General features: G+C 37.1%; 1 protein-coding gene across 1 annotated transcript in view; it reads left to right on the plus strand.

Annotated features, from left to right (window-relative positions):
• LOC110442828 (ADP-ribosylation factor GTPase-activating protein 1-like) overlaps positions 1-23,576 on the plus strand; it is a 46,748-nt gene extending 23,172 nt beyond the window's left edge. Inside the window, exons 8-11 of the mRNA XM_021486640.1 lie at positions 14,257-14,346; positions 15,957-16,016; positions 18,232-18,365; positions 18,831-23,576. Of these exons, the coding sequence (XP_021342315.1) occupies positions 14,257-14,346; positions 15,957-16,016; positions 18,232-18,365; positions 18,831-19,374 (828 nt within the window). The 3' untranslated portion in view covers positions 19,375-23,576. The remainder of the gene's footprint in view (positions 1-14,256; positions 14,347-15,956; positions 16,017-18,231; positions 18,366-18,830) is intronic.
• Positions 23,577-24,320: the final 744 nt, after the last annotated feature.

Below are 24,320 nucleotides of genomic sequence, written 5' to 3' on the forward strand. Positions count from 1 at the left end.
TAAAGCTTAATATTTTACATTTCCTATTATAATGCATCAGTCAAATTTGTGAAAACTTTTAAACAACTTCTTCTGAATATTCAAGAGGCCTAGGATCATGCTATTTGGCTGGTAGCTTAATGATTTGAAGTTTTAGGTCTGAATGAATGAGCTAGACCAACTTTAAAGGTCAAATTAGTAAAATGTGTTAATATTATTCTAAGAAAGATTAAATATAAGGTGAAGAGTAATACAATTTTTCGAACAGAAATCCATAATGTGTAGAGTAATAATATTTAGCTTATCAGTCCACCACCAGGAACCGAGGGGGGGGGGGGGCCTATAGTTTTGCGTCATTTTCATCCGTCCTTCCGTCCAACCATCCTTCCTTCCGTCCTTCCGCTATCTTGTCCGGGCTCTATCTCCTACACTACTTGTCACTGGAACTTCATACTTGGTGTATGGGTTCACTTTGGTGAGGCGGTGTGTCATGTATCAAAAGTAGGTCACTCTGACCTACATTTTGACCTTTGACCTACATCAAAGAAAAGTTTGTCCAGGCTCTATCTCCTACACTACCAGTCACTGGAACTTCATACTTGGGGTATTGGTTCACTTTGGTGAGGCGATGTGTCGTATATCAAAGTAGGTCACTCTGTTTTTGACCTTAGACCTGCATCAAAGAAAAAGTTTGTCCAGGCTCTATCTCCTACACTTCTAGTTACTGGAACTTCTTGCTTGGGGCATGGGTTCACTTGCATTGAAGAAGAAGCATACATAGTGTCACCAGATGCAAATTAATAATAAAACGGTACAACTAACCAGTAAACATTCACCAGATTTATTTGCAATTGTAGCACCGACACTATTCATTATTGAATACGGTGGGTCTGTCAAACATTCATGTATAAAATTAGTTCCTGCACAAATTTGTCATCTGTGCATTTCACATTCGGTGGGGGACTATAATTCGCCAATTTTGTTTGTTTGTTTAAATACATTTCATATAGACCTTATCTGAAGGTCATAAGTGTGAGATAGATCACAGACGAGTGATACAGCTGCAAGCCCTTTTGGCCTCTTGTTTCTGTATGGAATGAAATCTTTATATTCTAGAAGTTGTTTTTTTTTCGTTTTGAGATGAGTAATAAAAACCCATTTGGCCTCTTGTTTCTAAATGGAATGAAATCTTAGAAAAAAATATTCTAGAATTGTTTTGTGTTTTTAGTATCTTCAGGGAGAGAGAAATAGCAAGGAGCTGTAAAACGTATAAGTGTGTTACTGAACACCCTGTCTGGAAGACCTGCCCTCGACACTATTGATCAATAGTCAAATTTCCATGGAAATGCTTTTCTATGAGAATGTCAGACTGCACCTCCCTCAAGCCTCCAGCAGTTGTTTGCGATGTTGCTTGCATGATCACTGTGTCATACGCATTCGTAAATATCTAGTCGTCGCTAAGAAATCCCAATAAAACATGCATTGTTTTGGACTTAAAGAGATTACTGGTTGACAATGTCCACTTTTGTGACTTCTGAAGCTGTATTCTGAAAAAAGGATGTTTTTTTAGGTCACCTGAGCTTTGCTCAAGTGACCTATTCCAATNATTGTGACTTGTAAAACTGGGGTCTGACAATGTAAAGAGATGTTTCTTTGACCTCTAAAGCTGCTGTATGACAAAGGATGTTGCTGCGTCTTCTAAAACCACTATCTGACAATGTTAAGAATAAAACAAATGCAAGCTAGAGAAAACAATTACCAGCTGGCTGACATTATAAAATCTAGCGAATCCTTGATGCATTCATTTATACAACCTTTTAATCCATAAGAAAATATGATTGCATGACTCACCTTGACTATAAATGTCGTCTTTGACATTGTATCCTTATTAGAGAAAAATATAGTAAGTCCTTTGTGAGTACCAAGCTAAGTAATGTGAAAGTTAACTCATTCACCCCTGAAATTTCATAATGAACTACTCCAACTTTTGAATTGGAAGAGTTCAAATGTGTCTTTAGGGGTGAATGAGTTAATTAGCTCCTATCCATGTACTGTTGCTTTTGGTTGATGAGATAAAGGATGGTTAAATCTGTTATTTCCTTCACAAAGAAAATAATTTTAAGAAAAACGTATCAAAAGCAATTTTTGGCAAATTGGATTAGATTTTAAGCTGAATGAACAGTTTGAATAGATTTGCACAGTTTATGTTAACAGTAATTAATTCCCTCGATAGCAATAACATTTAACTCATTCACCCCTCAAACTCACATTGAACTCTTCCAATTCAAAGGTTGGAATAGTTCATTATGAAATCTTAGGGGTGAATGAGTTAATCAGTAGCTGTATGTACTTTGTAATTTGTAATACGTAACTTGTAATTAGTTTGGTAACTGAAATATAATTTGAAAAGTCATTTATTACAATTGACACAACCAAATTTAAGTACACCAAAAGCCAAAAGGCAAAAGGCAGTCCTTTGAAACTGGAATCCTGACATAAAGTCAGTGACTGGAGGGACATGGTGTCCATTGCTCTGTTTCACAAGCTTTACCTGTTTCACAAGCTTTACCTGTTTCACAAGCTTTACCTGTTTCACAAGCTTTACCTGTTTCACAAGCTTTACCTGTTTCACAAGCTTTACCAAGTGACAAATGTACTCTGTGTTTGATATTTCCAGTCCTCAGCTCCCATGGTGAATTACACAGTGTATTACAACCAACATATTGTACTGTCTAGTTTTTACCCTAATAGCTGTTTTCTACAACTTGCCAAATTGTGGTGTCTGCATGGCTAAACCAATAATGTATGTATGCTGATTGACTTTTATTTCACTTTTTCAGAGTGTTTTTTCCTACAATTTTACATTGCTATATCAGAGTTTTGTTCACCCTTTTCTCACAGCTCATCCGCCATTATCGCTATACTTAAAGTGAGCCTGTTTTCTACCCAATTATTTTGCAGGTTAGCTTTGATTTTACTTAGAATCCCTTTTTTCTTACTCAATTATTTCTGTTAACTTGGCCCATTTCCCAGTTTGGCTTCACTTGAGACTAAGAATCAGCCATTTGCCCAAATTTAACTCTGCAGAACACAAGCGGTCTGTTAGAATGGCTAATTCTCACTAAAATTCTGTTTTGTATTCTTGATTATCTTTTCTTCGTCATATCAATGTCACACCATTAGAATCTGTATAACAGTGTATAACTTCATCCTGATTTCAAATCGCAAACAACAAACCGCAGTGGGCATTCTTGATACAACCGTGTACACTCCCTAGGTCAATATTTTTCATTGTCTGTAACCAAAACAGTGTCTTTTGATAGCTAAAAAGCTGTTACCCAGTAAGTGTTCTAAATGTTTCCCAACAAACTAGTGTATTGGGGAAACTAAAATTTGCCCTTCAGCAGTAAAAAACATATGTGCTCAGTGGTAATTTCTTGATTTCTCCCTCAAACATTTCACACCAGTGTAACCAAATCAACGTTTGTCTCTCTAACTGCTCCCTGTCTCGAGTTTCCATCCTGTCAGCAATTGTAACTAAGCATGGCCCCCCCTTTCACCGTTAGCCAAAGTTAGTACAGGTTGGGATATATATACAGTCTGTTTGATTCGTACTGTTTGATCTAGCTATAACACCTGAACATCATTAACCTTTAGGAGCTCATGTTAGCAAAAGGCAAAGGTATAATTTACAACATCACTTTGAAAAAAGATTGGAGATGAACGGGGAGCGCATGGGTCATGATAATGTGATACTTAGCAATGGCGGTGGAAGATTTCCAGCGTACTGAGAGGAAATTGTATTTTACAGCTGTGCATTAGCAAAATAATGTAAAGAAATACTACCAATAACATTGAATGTACCCAAAGGTGTATACAGTCGATAATCCCACGTGTTGGAAAAATGACACTTTAGCTATATTTAGGAGATATATGCTGTATGTGTCAATCAAAGGCAGAGGCTGGATATGTATCAGCTAGGTTTCCTTAACGAGTCCAAAGTAATTAGTGCGCCCGTCTCTCATCTCAACATCAAGTTTTAGCGTCATCAGTATGTCTTCATCATCCATTAAGAATTAGTCATGCTGCTGTATAGCCATTTATAGTATATACCCATGTGGATTTATGGTAATTTATAGATTTCGCTAGGTTTATATTACGCCTTCAAGCACAGTAGCTTGACTTCGGTACAAGTCCAGATTCAGTGAAATATTTGTTATTTATTTATGATTGTTTTTTTTCCAGTAACATCATCAAATGTTTACCTGTAGACTTACCTGTTTTTAACACATTCACCCCTGAAATTTTATAATGAACTTTTCCAACCATTGAATTGGATGAGTTCAAATGTGTCTTCAGGGGTGAATGAGTTAAATTGTTATATCCGTTATCATGTGAATATATACCTATAATACACAGGAGTGTTGTTGATTTCAAAATGTACACATCATGGTCTATTTATACTTTCACCTGGATATACATGCATGACAGATATGTAGGTAACTCCATAGGTAAAATCCTCACAGGTAAAAATGATGAAGTTAATATAAGTGCAAACTTATCAACAAGTCATAATTCAAAAAGAAAGTAAAAGAAGCTATTGATGTGAGATCAATGATGTTGAGGTGTGTGTGGATGGGTATGACCAAGAGTCACTGGTGACACATTGGAGTATTGATTTTAAATGCAGTGGCCATCTTTGGTGGCTCTGTAGAGTTAGTAAGAGCTCCGCCACTGTGCAGTGTGGATGTTGACGAGTGCTGGAACACATGTTACAGGCACGACTTAAAGTCTAGACCTGGCAGTCTGTTGGATGTTACTGGGCTTTAGATCGTAAGTATTCGTGGGATTCAGCTTGTGACCGTTTTACATCTGACATACATGTATGTTGTCATTCCAAGACAGGAGTTTAACAATGGCACAGGAAATATCATAGTTCACAGGGGTATGTCTGCAATCTGAAATACAAAGGCGATAATGCAGTGCATATATAGAGGTTGAAATCAGAAAAACATTGAAATACAGAATTGTTTAAAAACACGATGAACATTTTATACATTCTTGAACGGACTTGATTTAACCGGCATTTAGGTTTTTCTTCTATTTGAGACTATAGTACTTAGCTAGGATAATATATAAGGTGTTTTTTGGGGTGCTCCTGTTTGGTGTATTCAGATTCACAAGTATGATCGGGCAAGCACACTATAGTTGATATATTTTTATGATTCATACATGATACTGGAATATCTTCAAGTTTTTGTTGACACAGTTACAAGCATTGGTTCAGGCAAGTCCTTTTATTCTGTTCCTTTCATCCCAAATCTGCCAAGGTGGGAATCTGTATTGATTTTGTGAGCAATAACGCATCCATTCCCTGAGTGGTGTACAGATAGCGAGAAGTGGCCAGAACCAGAAACGTTCTATATTGTCGGGATTAGCGAGAAATGTTCTATGTTGTAACCCTGCATTCTTGTTAACGTTAAGATTCAAGCAGAGGACATTGATTGACACATGAGCAAGTTTATTGGTGAAGACATATCAGGATTTTTAGCCCACCATCATCTGATGGTGGGCAATTCAAATCACCCTGCGTCCGTGGTCCGTGGTCCGTCCATCGTCCGTCGTCCGCTGTCCGCCATCCGTCCTTAAACAATTCTTGTTATTGCTATTTCTCAAGAAGCACTAGAGGGATCTTTCTCAAATTTTATATGCAGGTTACCCTTGGCCCTTAGCTGTGCAGGGCAACTTTTGAGACTGATCGGATAAACAACATGGCCGACAGGCAGCCATCTTTGATTTTGATAGTGAAAGTTTGTTATCGCTATTTCTCAAGAAGCACTAGTGGGATCTTTCTCAAATTTTATCTGTAGGTTCCCCTCGGTCCTAGCTGTGCAGGACAACTTTTTAGACTGATTGGATAAACAACATGGCCGACAGACAGCCATCTTGGATTTTGATAGTGTGGGTTTGTTACCGCTATTTCTCCAGAAGAACTAGAGGGATCTTTCTTAAATTTTATATGTAGGTTCCCCTTGGTCCTAGCTGTGTGATAAACAACATGGCCGACAGGCAGCCATCTTGGATTTTGATAGTGAAAGTTTGTTATCGCTATTTCTCGGGAAGTACCAGAGGGCTCTTTCTCAAATTTTGTAGGTTCTCCTTGATCTCTTTTTGTGCATGTTAAATTTTGAGACTGATCATAAAAACAAAATGGATTAAAAGAAGAACTGGACAGATCTTTCTCATATTGCAATGATCGATTCTATTTCTTTCACATTAAGTACTGTACTAGTAAATATGTGAAATGAGAAACTCCCTTTGAAGGTGGGCTTTCATACACATCAGTATTAAGTTTAGATCAAAAGTTACCTCAAGGTGCATTTACTGTTAACATGACTCGATCAAACAGATTAGAGGAAAGAAGAGAAAAGATCGAACTGACAAAGAACTAATGAAGATGGTACAAAGGTGGGCGCCAAGATCCCTCTGGGATCTCTTGTTCACTCAGGTTATGGTAAATACAATATTGTAAACAGTAGTAATACCTGCATTGTGACTCACAATACAGGTATTATTACTGTATACAGACTGATTACAGTTTCTGAGGATCAGTCTGTCAAACTTATTGTTGTGACAGAGTATAAGTGGTTTTACCATGATTTGCCTTTTTATCTGTTTTCATCACTAGGTGTCTTACAACATGTTATAATACCTACCTTCTTTTTTACACTATATAAAAGTAGAAAATAGAAATGCTATTCAAAATAACCTCTTTCAAGAAACTATTTATTAGGTAAATAGTCATTAGAGCTATTTACCCGGAATGAGCATTTTGACCTGCATTAAAATTTTCGCGGAATTTTTGGCTTCGTTCATGTTCCATTGGAACATCTCTACTTCCATTGCATACAATACGATAAAGTCTGTAAGTGTTTCAGAGACCCAGACGAAGCAGACCAATACTTACAAAAGAAATGGATTTTTGTTGTTGTTGGTATAATAAAACAGATACTGTATGGGTTTGAGGGAAATAGCACTTTTATTGTCCCCCTTGACATTAACTATTTCCCTTGGCTTAGTTAATGTCTCAGGGGACATTAAAAGTGCTATTTCCCTCACACCCATACAATAACTGTATACTATAGCCCTGTCATTACTGACCCGATCTACAACTGTCATTGTATAAAAACTCAACTATTAACACCATGCCACACAAAATGCTTGCTTCTTAAAAGTTTTAAATCTCTTTCTTTATAAGGTGTTCTTAACTGACATTCACCCCTGAAAACACATTTGAACTCTTCCAATTCAAAGGTTATTTGGAATAGTTCATTATAGAATTTCAGGGGTGAATGATGAGTTGTGTTGCAAAGGAGTCTAGCAGCAGAAAACATTTATAATGGTGATTTCTTTTAAAAGTTTATCTGTAGACATCAGAAATTAGGATGGATATGGTACCAGAAACACATGTGTAATGCTGTTTTATTTGGCCTTATTATGACCTGGTAAATGAAGAAATATATTGATATCTTTCATGTCTGTATTTTATCTATTACGTAATCTGTATTACATTTTCCAACTTATTATCTAATTCAGTCGGCTGATACAGTGCCAATTTGATGAAGTTTATTAGATAATTTGAATCTTTCAATGACAGGAAGTTGTGAATAAGCCTTAGGCCAGCTGGTTTTTGCGAGTCTCGATCTGGGACCAGGAAAGCTTCCTCTAACATTCTTGTGATAAATAATTGAGATGGAATAAAAACAAAATCTGATCCAGAGACTGTGTTAAATGATTAAACTCAAATCAGTAAAATTGTATCAAGTCTGCAGTACAGTTTGTCTTGCTGTTGGTACAGGACAGTTGGAGTGTTATGAGTTAGTGGCAGCAGACCTAGAGCAGGTATCCAACTCTGATGTATGTTTATGTGTCTTTTAGGTTTCAAAGTCATCGAAGTAACTGGTGAACACAATTACAGGGTTTGTACTGAGCTTGTAAAGAGTTTTTATATATGGTGGAGTCTTGAAAAGGGTTTAATTCCCTTATTGAAAAAAAAGTGTAGCAAAAGTAATGGTTGATTACTGATGATGGGTAGCTCCAGCGGCTGGAGAACTAGGCCCCTTCTGCATATCCGGTTCTACCAGTTTGTCCGTTTTTAAATGATACATTTTCGGGTATAAATCCTGGTGGACCTGCATATGTTCATGCAGGTCTTGCAAGGCTTTGTCAAGGCTTGCCTGAAAGCAGCATCAGATTGCTAGGTCTTACCTTATTTCATAAACCAAAAACTCTGGTCCAACCTGTTCAACCGTTTGAATCGTGATAAACGAATGCAGCCCATGTCTAGATTGATTGCTAGAGATGTGGGGTAGCTGGTCCTTTAAGAATGTCTGTCTAGAGATTGGAGATCTCAGGTATGAATCCCAAGTGTCACAAAAATACAGGAAAAAACTGTTTTGACAAAGGTTTTCTGTAGTGGAAACATTGGTAAAAGAACATGGAGAAATTGTGCAAGGGAAAAAACTTGTCTCAGGCTGATGCCCATCAATAGCTAATAAAAGGAAAAAATTATCTGTGTCTAATAGAGTTGAAATTTTTTCGATTGTGAAACAAAGAACTGTTACTACAGTGTGATTAGTCAAATTTAAAGGAAATTACTGAATGACATGTTAAGGTAAGTCCTTTCTTAATTTCGTGCTTGAACATTTCAAATGTTACCTTGAAAAAATAATTCAAAATTTCTGGCAAATTTCTGTGCAAATTCAATGTCAGTATGGATTGCAAATATATTAATAACCATTTTATAGCTTTCCCGGATTGATATACAAATATATGTACATAAAGTAACTTTTCTGATTGTTATTATGCCCCCTGCAATGCTATGGGTGGGGTATATAGCGTTACCCATGTCCGTCCTGCATGTGCCTTAATTCTGGCCATGGCCTGTAGCTTTGCAATTTATTGTCTTTAATCTACCGACCTCATTTCATAGGAAACGTTCTTCAAACTTTATACAAATGTCAAATATCACAATATTTTTATACAAAGATAAAGTATGACAATATTTCAGGGTCCCAAGGTCAATGCCAAGGTCAATGTTGCTATTTATAGGTCAACCACAAGGCCAAGGGAGCATTCATGCTTTACAGACATTTTCTAGTTTTGTTTTATTTGCTTGTAAGTATCTAGTGCATACATGCACAACTCCAGACATTGATTCCATGATAAAAGACCAGTCTACTGAAGATCAAGTGATACACAAAGCCCATTTCTTCCTTACGAAATCTGTAAGAAAGTAAACAGTGAATTGCTTGCAACTTGAAAAAGAATATTTTGGCTGTTACAGTGTAGGTAGTACTAAGTGTGTGTCACCCTGGTAAAATACTAGCCGTGTCCTTACTGACTCGGCTAGGGACAGATTCTCTGTAGCTCATTCCGTGGAGCATAACACTAGTAAACCAGAGGTCCTGGGTTCGACTCCTAGCTGAGGCATTGGAAAATATAATGACATGTTACATGTGTATGCTAGCCTGTTCGCACCTGATATGGTCACAGGTGTCAATAAAGGCTTTGGCAGTAATGTGTATTAAGGTATATTGGTTTATTGGTAGAAACATACAAATAAATTACGGAAACATTTTTCTGTTTTTATCTCGCCACTGAGTAATTACCTGTCCTTGTAATTGATTACAAAAATTGGTAGATACAGTGTTATCCCCGTGGAGATATCTAGTGTTCTGATCAGCTGACAACAGGAGTGTCCGTCATCAATCAATAGACACACATGCTTAATTAGGACACTTTAGCACTGAGTGATAAACGTGTGTTGTTTTGTCTTTACCTCCACTAAATGAAAAACATGTGAATGCTGTGGATACATGTGAATGCTATGGATACATGTGGAGGGTTATGGGTACATGTGAAGGGCTATGGATACATGTGAAGGCTATGGATACATGTGGAGGGCTATGGATATATGTGAAGGGCTATGGATACATGTGGAGGGCTATGGATATATGTGAAGGGCTATGGATACATGTGGAGGGCCATGGGTTCACATGAAGGGCTATGGATATATGTGGAGGGTTATGGGTACATGTGAAGGGCTATGGATACATGTGAAGGCTATGGATACATGTGGAGGGCTATGGATACATGTGGAGGGCTATGGATACATGTGGTGGGCTATGGATACATGTGGAGGGCCATGGGTTCACGTGTAGGGCTATGGATACATGTGGAGGGCCATGGGTTCACGTGTAGGGCTATGGATACATGTGAAGGGCTATCGATACATGTGGAGGGCTATGGATACAATGTGAATGCTATGGATACATGTGAAGGGCTATGGATACAATGTGAATGCTATGGATACATGTGGAGGGCTATGGATATATGTGAATGGCTATGGATACATGTGGAGGGCTATGGATACATGTGGAGGGCTAGGGATACATGTGGAGGGCTATGGATAGATGTGGAGGGCTATGGATACATGTGGCGGGCCATGGATACATCTGGTGGGCTATGGATACATGTGGAGGGCTCTGGATACATGTGGAGGGCTATGGATGCATGTGGAGGGCTATGGATACATTTTGAGGGCTATGTATACATGTGGAGGGCCATGGGTTCATGTGTAGGGCAATGGATACATGTGGAGGGCTATGGGTACATGTGGTGGGCTATGGATACATGTGGAGGGCCATGGGTTCACGTGTAGGGCAATGGATACATGTGGAGGGCTATGGATACATGTGGAAGGCTATGGATATATGTGAAGGGCTATGGATACATGTGGAGGGCCATGGGTTCACATGGAGGGCTATGGATATATGTGAAGGGCCACGGATACATGTGGAGGGCTATGGATGCATGTGGAGGGCTATGGTTACATGTGAAGGGCTATGGATACATGTGGAGGGCTATGGGTACATGTGGTGGGCTATGGATACATGTGGAGGGCTATGGATACATGTGAAGGGCTATGGATACATGTGTAGGGCTATGGATACATCTGGTGGGCTATGGATACATGTGGAGGGCTATGGATACATGTGGAGGGCTATGGATACATGTGAAGGGCTATGGATACATGTGGAGGGCTATGGATACATGTGGAGGGCTATGGATACATGTGGAGGGCCATGGGTTCACGTGTAGGGCTATGGATACATGTGGAGGGCTATGGATACATGTGGAGGGCCATGGGTTCACATGAAGGGCTATGGATACATGTGGAGGGCTATGGATACATGTGGAGGGCTATGGGTACATGTGAAGGGCTATGGATACCTGTGGAAGGCTAAGGATACATGTGGAAGGCTATGGATACATGTGAATGCTATGGATACATGTGGAGGGCTATGGATACATGTGGAGGGCCATGGATACATCTGGTGGGCTATGGATACATGTGGAGGGCTATGAACACATGTGGAGGGCTATGAATACATGTGGAATACCTCGGGCCTGAGTTAGATATAACACCACTAGGTAAGGAATTACCTGGCCCCAGTCAAGTAACTAAGGGGAAAGGCTAGGATATCTCGGGCCTGAGTTAGATATAACACCACTAGGTAAGGCATTACCTGGCCTCAGTCAAGTAACTAAGGGGTAACTATACTATAGAGTGCCTTAGTTCGAAAAAAGAACTTCTACTTTTAAAATGTTTGATGTTGGGACGGATCTTTTCCCCATCCAAACATTTTTAAAAGGAGATCTTTAGTCATAGGCACTCCTAGTCAATTATTTCAAACTAGGAGTGCCTATGTATGACATTTTATCACATAATGTACTGTGTTGTCCAGTGAATATACCCATGACATATTTTTTGCTTAATAACCCATGTAATATGACCTATCAGCCCTGTGACTGGTTGTTAGTTTCAACTGTTTCAATTGTGACGTCATGCCTAGGACAAGTACATGACGTCACAGAATTATGCATTGGACTCAAAATAGCGCCTTTTTTCATTTCAAGGTTGCTTGGAAATTGTCGTTTTACACGAGTAAATGTCACAAATCTTGATTATGTGATAAAGAGGATCTTACACTCATTTTCATTTCATATGAAATTTATGAAACTCATCACAAATTTTTCATTTTAGCTCGCCAGAGGCTCGTTAATTCTAAAAATTCTTAGACTCATTTCATAAATCTCAAATGAAATGGAAACTCATGTAAGATCCTATATATATGCCATGTACATGAAAACATGTATTTAGATGCCAACAACTTAAAACGTCAAACTGATGAAGCAGTTCTAGCTGTACACTTAGCTAAATTGGCAAGTGGAGAAAATGTTGGGTTCTTGATTATAATCCCGAAGCGATAGACTGGCAATTCGGCAGACTGTTTTCAGAGAAATGCATTTGTTTCCGTAGCAACCAACAAGATGATAATTTCCAATTCGGTAACTAACAGCTTAAGAAGAGTTGTACTTTAAATGCATCGCAAGCAATGCTGCTAATTCGCGCAGTTATAGACAGAGCACCCTGTTCTTGTCTTTTTCTGGTGATTTTGAGCAAATATTAAATATTGTTGATCAGTATAATAAGCAGAAAATTTAATTTCATATACATTTTGTATGTAAAAACCAACACGTTGCACTATAAAATGACTCCCAGACTACCAGTAGAGTTATTGAATATAAAGGCATGCACACAGAGAGTGAAATATCCGTTGGTTTAGCATTTAGGTCATCCTGATATTTTGATCTAACTGCGGCAGAACTGTCGACAGAAAGTGAAGCCATTAGTGTAGATTTCAGGACTGAAAATCTAGGAACAAAAACTAAATCATAATAAATGTGTCGTTAAAACAGCATCAGACATATGCCACACAGAATGTCACACCTAAATGTAATAGGTGTAGCTCGGTAATGATTCCGGTGGCATTTTGAAATGAGACTGCGTAAATGTTGTGATTCTCGTTTATGTTACAATCTACAATAAACATGTATTCAGAATTATCTTCATAGGCAGATCGCTTTAATTTATCGAACAAGTTGTCCAACTGTTATAAATTTGTTTAATGTCGAGTGTTCTTTCCAGTTAACACCTCTATTTTTTTTTTTTTGAAAGTTTCAAGCACACAGATGCTATGTACGTGAAATGTGGTAAAGCTGAAAATGCCATACATAAATCTTCATTATTTTACAGTGAGAGGTTTCATGCCTGTACTTCGGTCTCCAGTTAGTTTTAGACATGTTTTATTTTACACAGGGCCATAATTCTGTGCAATGCATTATGGAGGTCTATCATGCCATCTCTACCTTTTTCCAAAACTGGCTCGCATTATTCTGCGATAAAGCCAGCCTCTGAGACATGCAGGTGGTCTTTACTCATAAAATTGTGCTGGATGGTGCTGACTGAGATATAGTAAATGGCTCGAGTGACTTACAATGTATAGCAGAAAGCATATAACGCTGTACTGATGGGGAAACCTTAATAAAACTCTTCATAAGGCTGAAGCCTGGGAATGTTGTAGTCAGTACAATGTATATGACTGTTTACTGCACTGCTTTGTATGTGTAGTGTTTTACAGGGTACATATAACTGTTGACCTTTTCAGGATACTCAAACCACTGCCAAATACTGTAACGAAATATTGGAAAAACGTTTTCTGGCATCATGACTACAGCTTTGATAAATCATTTCTGAAAAGAAAAAAACACACCTTGAAGGACTTGAAAAAATAATGAAGACGAAATAAACAAAATTTAATCAATAATAAGTGTTCTGAATGAAGAATTTAGCGGGGGTAGATCGTGATTTGAACCCTGGACTTCCGACTGTTACACTATCACTAACCACCTGAGCTACTGTAGCACTGAGTCAATGGTAGTTTTCTGGCCTAACTGTGCTACAGTAATATCCAAACCGAAGCTAAGGGGAGGTTACTGTATATACGAAAAACTTACGTGCAGCGGGACAAGAATCATTAAGGGCAAAATGTGAACAAAAACACCATAATATATTTGAAAGTTAGCCAGGTCTTTTGCATTGTTGGTAATGGTATTTGGGAAAATGCAGCATTATACTTTCCAGTAGGCTACCAATTTCACTCATTCATGTGACTTTATTTTAGTAAATGTATGTTTATCCTTTTGAATTCTCTAGCACATTATAAGTTGTGGAATGTACGTTTTTTCTCTTTTTACCAAAGCTTTTTAAGATTGATTTAATACAATGTATGTATGATTTTATTTGATTATTTCACTCCCTAGTTGTTGTGTTTTGTGTTATGTTATGATGAATGTTGTTGTGACCCCTAGGCATCACATGTAGCGAATCTTACTGCAGCCAAGACCAAGGAACTCGGCCAATCAGTCAACGAGTCTGTCATCAAACCCACTAAGGACAAGGTACACTCCAGTCCCTTACTGACTTACATTAGAACTAATACCCAGTGTATTACTACATAACATTAATATTACCGGGGTTGCCAACCTGTAAGGAGCCCTCCACTGGGTTTTCCAAGGTGTGAGACTTTAGACGACGTCGCGGTGTTACGTCGTTTCAGGTGTTGAGATTCTTTCTCTGACTACTATAGCTTCTGGATTGTTGATCTCGCCTTACGATGTATTTACTTTTGTTTCCACCGGATGTACTGTAAAGTGACGCCTCGCACAAGCTAACATCCAAAACATGACATTGCAATTGGAGTTATTCCCCTTAGTACGGTCCAAGCTAAAAGTTTCCCGATTTCACGGCTTCGCGTAACATGGAGGGAGAACATTTTGGAATGCGTGAGATTGATGGCTCACGTGGCGTGAGACACACTTTAGCGTGAGTTAGGACGTCTCAGCGTGAGATTGATGGCTCACGTGGCGTGAGACATACTTTAGCGTGAGTTAGGACGTCTCAGCGTGAGATTGATGGCTCATGTGGCGTAAGACACACTTTAGCGTGAGTTAGGACGTCTCAGCGTGAGATTGATGGCTCACGTGGCGTGAGACACACTTTAGCGTGAGTTAGGACGTCTCAGCGTGAGATTTTGTCTCATGCCGTGAGACTTGGCAACCCTGTATTACTAATAGTGTGTAAAGACCACTTAGAATACAGTACACCTGCACCAACTCTGACCAATATAACTGGTAACTTGAACGAACTCCACATGACAATCTGGTACATACATAATTGTAATGTCTCAGCTTGGATATCAGGACATTTAAGGAAGCCCTCGTATTTGTTGTGAGTTGAAAGGCCTGAAACTTTACCTTTTTTCTGTAATCAGACTCGTTTATTAATACATTTATTACTTTGCATGCTGTTTTGGTATTTTTCCTTTAGTTTACCCTTAGTTAGCATTGTTTGTTGTTATTTGTTAGTGACAATGTTTAGTCCTTTAGAGAGACAATCTCTGATTACCTGCAGTCAGATGTCAGTCTTCACGGTTCTAGAACTTCCTTGTTTAGGGAAAGTTCTATGATTAAAAACTTCTTTCTGATCCTTAAACTTTGTAGCATTCTGATATTGGAGAAAGGACAACTGGAATGAAGTATTAAAGATATACCGTTCTTCATTCTAGAAGTTTACTTATATAGATAAATGTTCACATTGAAAGGAATATATTCAAAATTCCTTTTGATCAGATATTGGAGAAAGACAACTAAATATTATGTATTAAAGATTTGCAATTCTTCATTATGGATGCTTATGATATTCAAATAAATGAAAACGTAATTGTTCATTGACATAATGGAAATTCCTTTTCCGATATAAAATGAATATCAACGTCCTCCCGACAGCCAGGGTCATATGAGGACGGGTAAAGTGAATAGGAGTAAAAAAATCTTTTTTCCGGATAAAAATGTCGAAATTAAAAAGTTGATTTCGGGTAAAATGTGAAAATTAAAAACTTGATTTCTGGATAAAAATTGTGGAAATTCAAAACTATGTTTTTCAGGTAAAAATCTGAAATTATAGACTTTGAAATAAATTCTTACTCATTATGCTAAATATATATTTCCAGGTAAAAGAAGGACAACTGTTGAATGAAGTCGGCAGCTCCATGAGTGGCTTTGCATCAAAGGTATGTACAGAAAGGACCTTTAGGTCACAAGGGTATATACATATGTACCGGTAAAACCCTGTTCAAAGTCAAAGCTATGGGACAGTAGAATTTTAAGTAAAAGATATGATTAAGTTATCACAGTTTGTCGTGAAAAATTTTCAGTGTATTCTAGAACCCTATTAACTCATTCACCCCTGAAGGTACATTTGAACTCTGCAACTAATTCGCATTACAGACTCTTAACAAAGATTACCATTTCATTGATTAGTTTTAGAAGTTACAGTAACTTAATTAAGTAGCAGATGAATTCAGCAATACGTATACTATCACAGTGAATGCTGTTTACTGCTGTGATACTCTAAGAAAACAGCTACCATACATACCCACACTTTCATGAGGTATGAAAGCAGTATTGTTTTGTATCCAACGTTATGTATTATTATTCAACTTTAATTTGTTGAACATTGTAGTTAATGTTTTACCAACTGAATGATCAATTTAGAAAAGCTTCCAGTTAGGAGCATCATACCAGAAAATAATGAGTTCATTAAAATGAAATTTCAGGTTAAATGAAATTTAATTTCAGTAGTGCAAATTTTATTAGCTATCTGCTGCAGGAATCAAACATTTGGCCCTCAGTGGTGAAAGGTGGCACAGTACAGTACAGTCCAGTCAGTGAATTCCAGTACTTTGAAGACATTTTAAAATTCATAGCCTATTTTAATTTATTGTAAGGTCTGAAATACTACAAGGGGCTGCACCATGTTAAGGGTGGTGGAACAATGTAAGAGTGAAGATCTGATGCTAATGATGGCTGATGATCGATTATAATGGAAAATCAATTGGTTTTCCCTTTCCAATTCTGATTATCAATTACAAATGCCATAACTGATATAAACAGTTCGTTATTGAAATCAGAGTGTCAAATATCTACAATGTAATGTGTGCATCGAGTCATTTATTCTTACGATTTTCACTATTATGATTGGCAAAACTGCATAAAAACTGCTTGAAATATATTCCTTATAAAAGAATGAAAGCTGATGTGTAGTGAACAACTCTGTCTATTGATGCATTAGTAGTGTTCTCACGTTATTTGAGTATTTAGTCCTATAAAATTGCAAATCGATTATGCAATTGATCTTCAATCGGTTTACTACTTCCGAATAAGAACTGATTATCAATTATGATTTTAAAATGATTGCCCATCACTATCTGATACACTACACTTATAATGTATGGTCTGTCTCATGTTCAGTGTACTGGAATATTGTAAGGCCTGATACAGTAACAACATTACCAGGTTAACTTATTCACCCCTGAGGACACATTTGAACTCTTCCAATTCAAAGGTTGGAATAGTTCATTATGAAATTTCAGGGGTGATACGGTTAAGCTTGAACTATAATTACATGTATATAGGTGGTAGGAATCGTCAAGGCCATATATATCATGCTGCCTGCATCAGATATTTATCACCTCATTCTATAAAGTGTTATAAACATGCAGTTTGTAGCAGAGATTAAAAGTGATAACGACATAGACAAACTGTTACATCAATTTTCTTTCAAAGGATATAGTTCTGGATTTAATTTTAACATCAGAAAGGTTTTGTTTGTGTACAAACTATCTTAAACATCTGTTAAGAAGATTTTGTTTGGTTGTGTACAAACTATCTTAAACGTCTGTTTGGAAGGAAAGGAGCAGTACTTTGTACAAAATTTATAAATGGAAAACCTGAAAGAGGGCATAACTCCGTCTGACAAGATTTATAAAATGAAATCAGAAAAGGAATATATCATCTGAGAAAATCATAGACATAAAAATTAAGGTGCCGCTCATCTGTACCAAGTTTCCTAAAAATTAGGTGAGAAGTTAAGAAGTGTTGTGCTGGCCAAACTTCTGTCTACAGACAGATGGATGGACAGACAGACACCATATGATTCCAGTATACAACACCCTTTCCTTCAATGTGGGGAGTATAAACAGGCTATGATTTGACTCATATTTCACCCCTGAAGACTCATTTGAACCCTTCCAATTCAAAGGTTGGAATAGTTCATTATGAAATGTCAGGGGTGAATGAGTTAAAAATGTGTGTGTTATAACTGTGTGTAAACTAAGCCTACAAGCACGAGCCAGTGTTGATGTTGGTGCTGATACTGTACCTCATGTATAATGTGTAAAGTAAGATAAGACTGCTTTGTGTACATTCTGTATCCTTGTTTTCTAGCTGTCGTCTGCCAGTTCGAAGGGATGGACCAACTTCCAGTCTCTGTGGGGGGAGCCTAAGACCACCTTGTCATCGGTGGACACCAGTCCGGGGGAGAAATCCTCTCTGCTCACAGACAATGCGTCTCCACAGAGGTAAAGCTTGTGCTCAATAGATGAAACTCCAAGATAAATTTGCTTATTCCTTTATTCCCAGGGGAGAAATGACATACATTGCTATGATAATCTGTTCTCACTGGCGGCATTTAGATGTTGGATGATAAGTGATGACGGTGTGTCATTGGGTATGCAGAAACAGCATAGACATATCATGGCATACATTTCACTACGTATTTTCGATGTGGGAATATAAGTCAAACAAGCCTTTTCACTGTTTTTATTCAACAGTTCCTTTCATAATGTTTTTCCAGGCTAGATAATCAAATATTGAGCATAGCAGAGTAAATGATTTAGACTGTAGTTAGTGAATATTGATTCAATATTGAAACTGTTGTTTTTTTTTGACATTTTGCTAATTGCTGGTATCCCAGTAAAAATCTGAGCTTTAGTTCCAGGAGCTTGTTGGAGATTTAAACTCATTTTGAAATTTCTTCATTGTAGAGATCCAAGTAAAAATCGTCTTTTGTCGGATGAGGATTCGTGGGACAGCTGGGAAGGTGACTGGCAGGACGGCAAGAAAAAACAGAAGAAATTACAATCCGGCGATTACAACGATCAGAGTTTTTCGGAGGACAGGAATACGGAAGAGGATGAATTCGAAGCATGGCTTAATGATGAGAAGCCCCTTCAATCAAAGTCTTCAAAACCCAAAAAGGATGAGAGTGAGTGGGACAACTGGGGCGAATCAGACAATAAAGTAAATAAAAGTAAAAAGTCTAGTCCTAAAAACCAAAGTAAAAAGTCTTCCAAGACAGCCAGCAAGAGTAATGAAGGCTGGGACGATGCAGACTGGGGTGACGGGTTCTCCTCCCCCAAGAAGCAGAAGGAGCCACTGGTTGGAAACCTTGTAGACCTCGGAGAGGACACTCCCTCACAAACCAATGGAAATTCAGGTTGGGACAATGAAGTCTGGGCTAACGATGACGACATGGATGAGTGGCAGAGTCTAGATTTGGGCACAACAGATTCTAGTAAACGGAAATAAGTCGGTTAACCTGTTAAAGCTTCATTGAGTAACGTTGGATCAGTAGACATGTACAAATTTGACTGGGTTTATGATGTGTTCAGTGTATATGCCAAAAGTTGAATGTGATAAAAAGTATTGTTATTGCTTTGTGCGAATGATGTGTTGTGTAAAAGTGGAAACAAACTGAACATGGGGGCCAATATGTTGTTGGAAGGGATGGATATTGTTTAAGATGGCTTGCTGTGGTAAATATAGGACAGTTTAGCAACGTGATAACATTACGTATGTTTTCAGTCTGTAACGTTTCTTGTCGGTGTTGTGTATTAAATCCCTTTCTAAGGTACGAAATGGTATATTGTCTCTACTTAAAAGAGAGAGAAAACAATAGTATTTTTCTTTTGATAAAACACTTTTTTCAACATTGGTTAGTGACATAAAGTGACGCAGACCTGGGATACTACTGTTTATTCCACCCCAGAATCTGTTCATATTTCACCCCAGAAAGACAGGATAGCTATCTTCATAGAATATCATTTCATGCATTATTTTCGAAGATTATCACACATCATATGTATAGCATCGCTGATAGAATTGCATGTAAAGATACTATATTCTTTCTTCTTTGTCATATTAGGAAGTTATTTATCTCACCATTGGTTGATCTTGGGAGGGTACAGGTGACTTTTGGGCTCATCACTTATTTTTGAAGCAAAGATTGGATATTTTGTCAAATTGAGAACCCAGAAGTTCCCGTTTCTTGGTTTGAATCTCAGTCACTTGTTCGAACCCCTCCATTAGTCCGAACACTTTGTCTGCCACTGATTTTTAATTCAACATCATGAAAATATTATTAAATTTTAATTAAAACAGAATCCACATATATTTTTTCGGCTAAGTCTTTTATGGAAATTTCATTTGTATGATATCATCAAAAATACTGTGGATTACTTATAATAATATTTGTTTTATCAACTGATCTTCCATTGCTTACTTGTGAGGTCATCATTTTGCATTTCACTCAACACGTATTTCTTATATTGGGTATAAATAGTCTACAGTATTACATTAAAGAAAGAATGTCTTTCATTTTGAAATGTATTTCATCCCAGGTGTTAACCATTATAGCCAAGGAAAACGTTCCGGTACATTGGTGAGTACATAGGTGATGTACTCTTATTTGGAAATATTTAAATGATTATTGAGTTTTGTTTATTTGTAAATTAGTATTTATTCTTCTTGGAGCTGTTTTATCAGTAGGACAAGAAGATTTGATTCTAATCAGTAGCACATAGAGGTAAGGGAAGTAACTCTTAATATATTTCTTGCGAATGCTGCTGCTACTAGTATTATTATAGTTATTGTTATAGACGTTGAATAAATTCTGAAGCTGTAACTAGAAATTCTGTCATAACCTTCGCTGCTAAATTACGAATTATAGTTAAATCATTCACCCCTGAAATTTCATAATGAACTATTCCAACCTTTGAATCGGAAGAGTTTAAATGTGTCTTCAGGGGTAAATGAGTTAACTGGTAGTAGTTATCATCCTCAAACACATCTTATATTCACTGTAATACTTGTTTCATGCCTTCATCTCTTGTGATTCACTTTTACATTGTGTTATGTCGATGTGTAAAAGAATTTTTTGAGATTGTTTTCCCTTTCCCGGTTATTGCTAAATTGACCGTTACACCTGTCTTGGTTACCATGATGAGAGCAGGACAGGTATCCGTGTTTCCATCATGGAAGGAGTATCAACAGATGGAGACAGGGTTGTGTCTGTCCTATTGTAAAAGGTGATCTGATGTAAACATATGCATACCTGTCATAACTAGAATCTGAATGCTTAAAACATCTTCAATTAAGCTGTGTTTCAATTTATTTAGATATGTTCTGTTGATTAGTATCAAAGGGATTAGGTATAAGTTCTTACAGGCTGATCTGTGTTTGATATACTTAATTGACAAAAATCACAAAAAGAAACCTTGATCAAGTAAATGCAAATAGTGTTACATATACCCTTTCATAAGAATAACAACATTTTATGAAAGTATGATGTATGCAACACACATTTTAATCCACTGACTGTAAGTAACTGTGAGAGTATATTTCAATATCTCCTGTACTTGTTTCCATGGTAACCACACAGTCATCAACCATTTGGTGTTATCGTTACCATGGTAACTACTAAATTATTCAGATTTTCTACTGTGACCCCGCCTGTAGTTGCCGTGGTAACTGCTCACTTATCCAGTATGACTTTCCCCTGAGTGCTGTAGTTACCATGGTAACTTCTGATATATCCTCTGTGACACCCCCAACCCCCCCACTGCGTACTATATTTCTGACAGATTTGCACATGCTATAAGTGTAACTTATTTATGCTCCACAGACTGAGATGATGAATGGAATTCATGATTTACAATTTTGACTCAAAAGTTTATTTATTGGGTCTGATAGTGCAATTCTGCTAGTTTTTGAGACGTTTTTCTATGTATGTATTGTCTGAAAGGTATATAGATTGTGGATACCATTGTTTTGCTTGAACTATTCCCACTGTTGTAACTGCTTTGTCGACAACTGTATGTGTTAGTGTTTCGTTAGGAAACATAAAATAATATGTTATTACTAGATCCTTGAGATTAATTATTGGTCAAAATCTCAAAATATTGTTAAATTATTTCATGATACTTAAACTGGTCTTCTAGTGATTTTGAAGATGCTTTGAGTAGAGTTTGTGCTGCAGGAAAGGTCATCGATGGATTTCGGCATGTAGGTATAATCTGGTATTTATATACATATTACTAATGATACTTGACTTCTAGAGGTAATATCTACAATACTGTACCATGATATTCCTGCATAAACTTTCCACCTAATTGAAGGTGTATATAAATTATGTGGAATGAAATTGGTTGTTGAAACTGTCTATGAATAGTTAAGTTGATCAAGATAACGTAACATTTTTTTTCATGGTGGCATTTTAAGTTAGTGAAATTTTATAGATTATTTCACCATAACTTGTTATAAATTCCATCAATATTTGAATTTAATTTTTAACAGCAATAATTTATCAAACTGAAGGTTGTAAACGTTTTTATTAGAAGATTTCACTAGAACACCATATAGACTAAGGGAGACAACTGTGGGATAACTAGATGACACAGACCAAGGGAGACAGCTGTGGGATAACTAGATGACACAGACCAAGGGAGACAGCTGTGGGATAACTAGATGACACGATTTAAAGTTACACATTATTTCATGTATATATAGGGAATAGGAATGTTGGATAATGTAAACATATTTTATGCAGCCCTGGACTAGCTTGAAAACACTTGCCCTTAACAATATTTAATCTGAAACAAATTTATTCTGTTTAAGATAATAAATCTATCAGAATTGTGATAAGGTCAGATAATAGTTGTCATATGTTGCTTGTTGAAAATAATACAAAGATAACCTACACAATAATGCTTAAGAATTTGTATAGGGGGCATATTACAGAGTAATTCTGTAAGCCAGTGATGCTTTTCCAATCCATGTACAAAGAAAATTGTTGACATGTTGGATTGATGTTATTATTATATATATATGACTGTCATGAAATTGAAAATTTTGGGTGACCATACCATCTCTTAGAGGGCTTGTTGCCCCCGAGATGACCCTGAGTATTTCATTACAGCGCTTATTACTATAAAATTTATACATAAGATATGAAGTATTCCTAAGGAACAGCTTTGTTTTATATAACAGCGATACTGCTTGTCTTTATTTGTCGTCGTAGGTAGCACATGTTTATTGTCCTGGCGAGTATGCTTAGCTCACAGGGATATGTACATTTGGACAATAAACTTGTGCTATCTGAAACGATAAAAACATGGAATTACAGCTAATTTGCAGGTAAAAGGTAAAAAAAAAAAAAGACCAACATGCATTGAAGTTTATGAAGACGGACACAGTTCCAGGTTTGTCTTTGTTATGTCATGTTTATCTACTTAATCTACACACTTATAAGTCGTCAACTGTTGTACACATGTAACATTGTAAATCAATGGTATATAATGACTATGTTCTTGTCTCGATATGGTGAATACTTTTGTTGATGATAAATGTAACTTGAAATATTTCCAAGTTATATTAAACCATATGCGAGTACAATATGATTATACTTATATTGAACGTGAAATGAAACGTAAATAAATTCAACATCAATTGCTTCTCTGACTTGCCTTGTTTATACACATTTGTGTACAAGTTTAGGTTGTCAAAATTTTCGGAGCGATCCGTTCAATTATAGTATATCAGTTCTATCTTCTTGTAATATGATGTATATGTACATGTAACTGTTCTGTTTCACTGTGTCTTGATAAAGGAGCGGATCGCTCCGAAAATATGACAACCTAAACTTGTCCACACTGTCGGAATTACTTCTTTGCCCCATTTATATTTATACGAATATCTAATAATATATAATCAAATAATGATGGTCGCATATCACGGATCTGAAAAGACGACATGAACCGAAGACACAAACAGGAAAGATTCCTATCTTGGAATGTGTCACGGATTCTTCCCTTCACAGTAACTAATGGCATCTTAACAATTCTTCACTTGCAAACATCAACGTTCCTCTTCACTGTCCAAATTTTCGAAAGACGAAATAATAGCTGATCATGCTTCTGTATTACATTTCCCCCCAATACCGGGTTACGTTATATTTATAGACCCACGTCGTTTGTAGTGTATTCCAGAACTTCACAAATATCTATTTAAACAACCGTATGGCTGACTCTGCTAGTTGCTAAACCAAACCATTTTCCAAACTTGCTCACCATGAGTACAAGGAGATAATGTTTTCCGGAAAGGTAAGGGAATCTGAACATGTCCAAATGAGATCAGAACAGCGCTCATAAAACGTGTCCATATTCTTCATCAACTAGCGTCTATCGAAACCTTGTGTT

This window comes from Mizuhopecten yessoensis, unplaced genomic scaffold (assembly GCF_002113885.1).
Source record: "Mizuhopecten yessoensis strain PY_sf001 unplaced genomic scaffold, ASM211388v2 scaffold716303, whole genome shotgun sequence".
Taxonomy (NCBI): domain Eukaryota; kingdom Metazoa; phylum Mollusca; class Bivalvia; order Pectinida; family Pectinidae; genus Mizuhopecten; species Mizuhopecten yessoensis.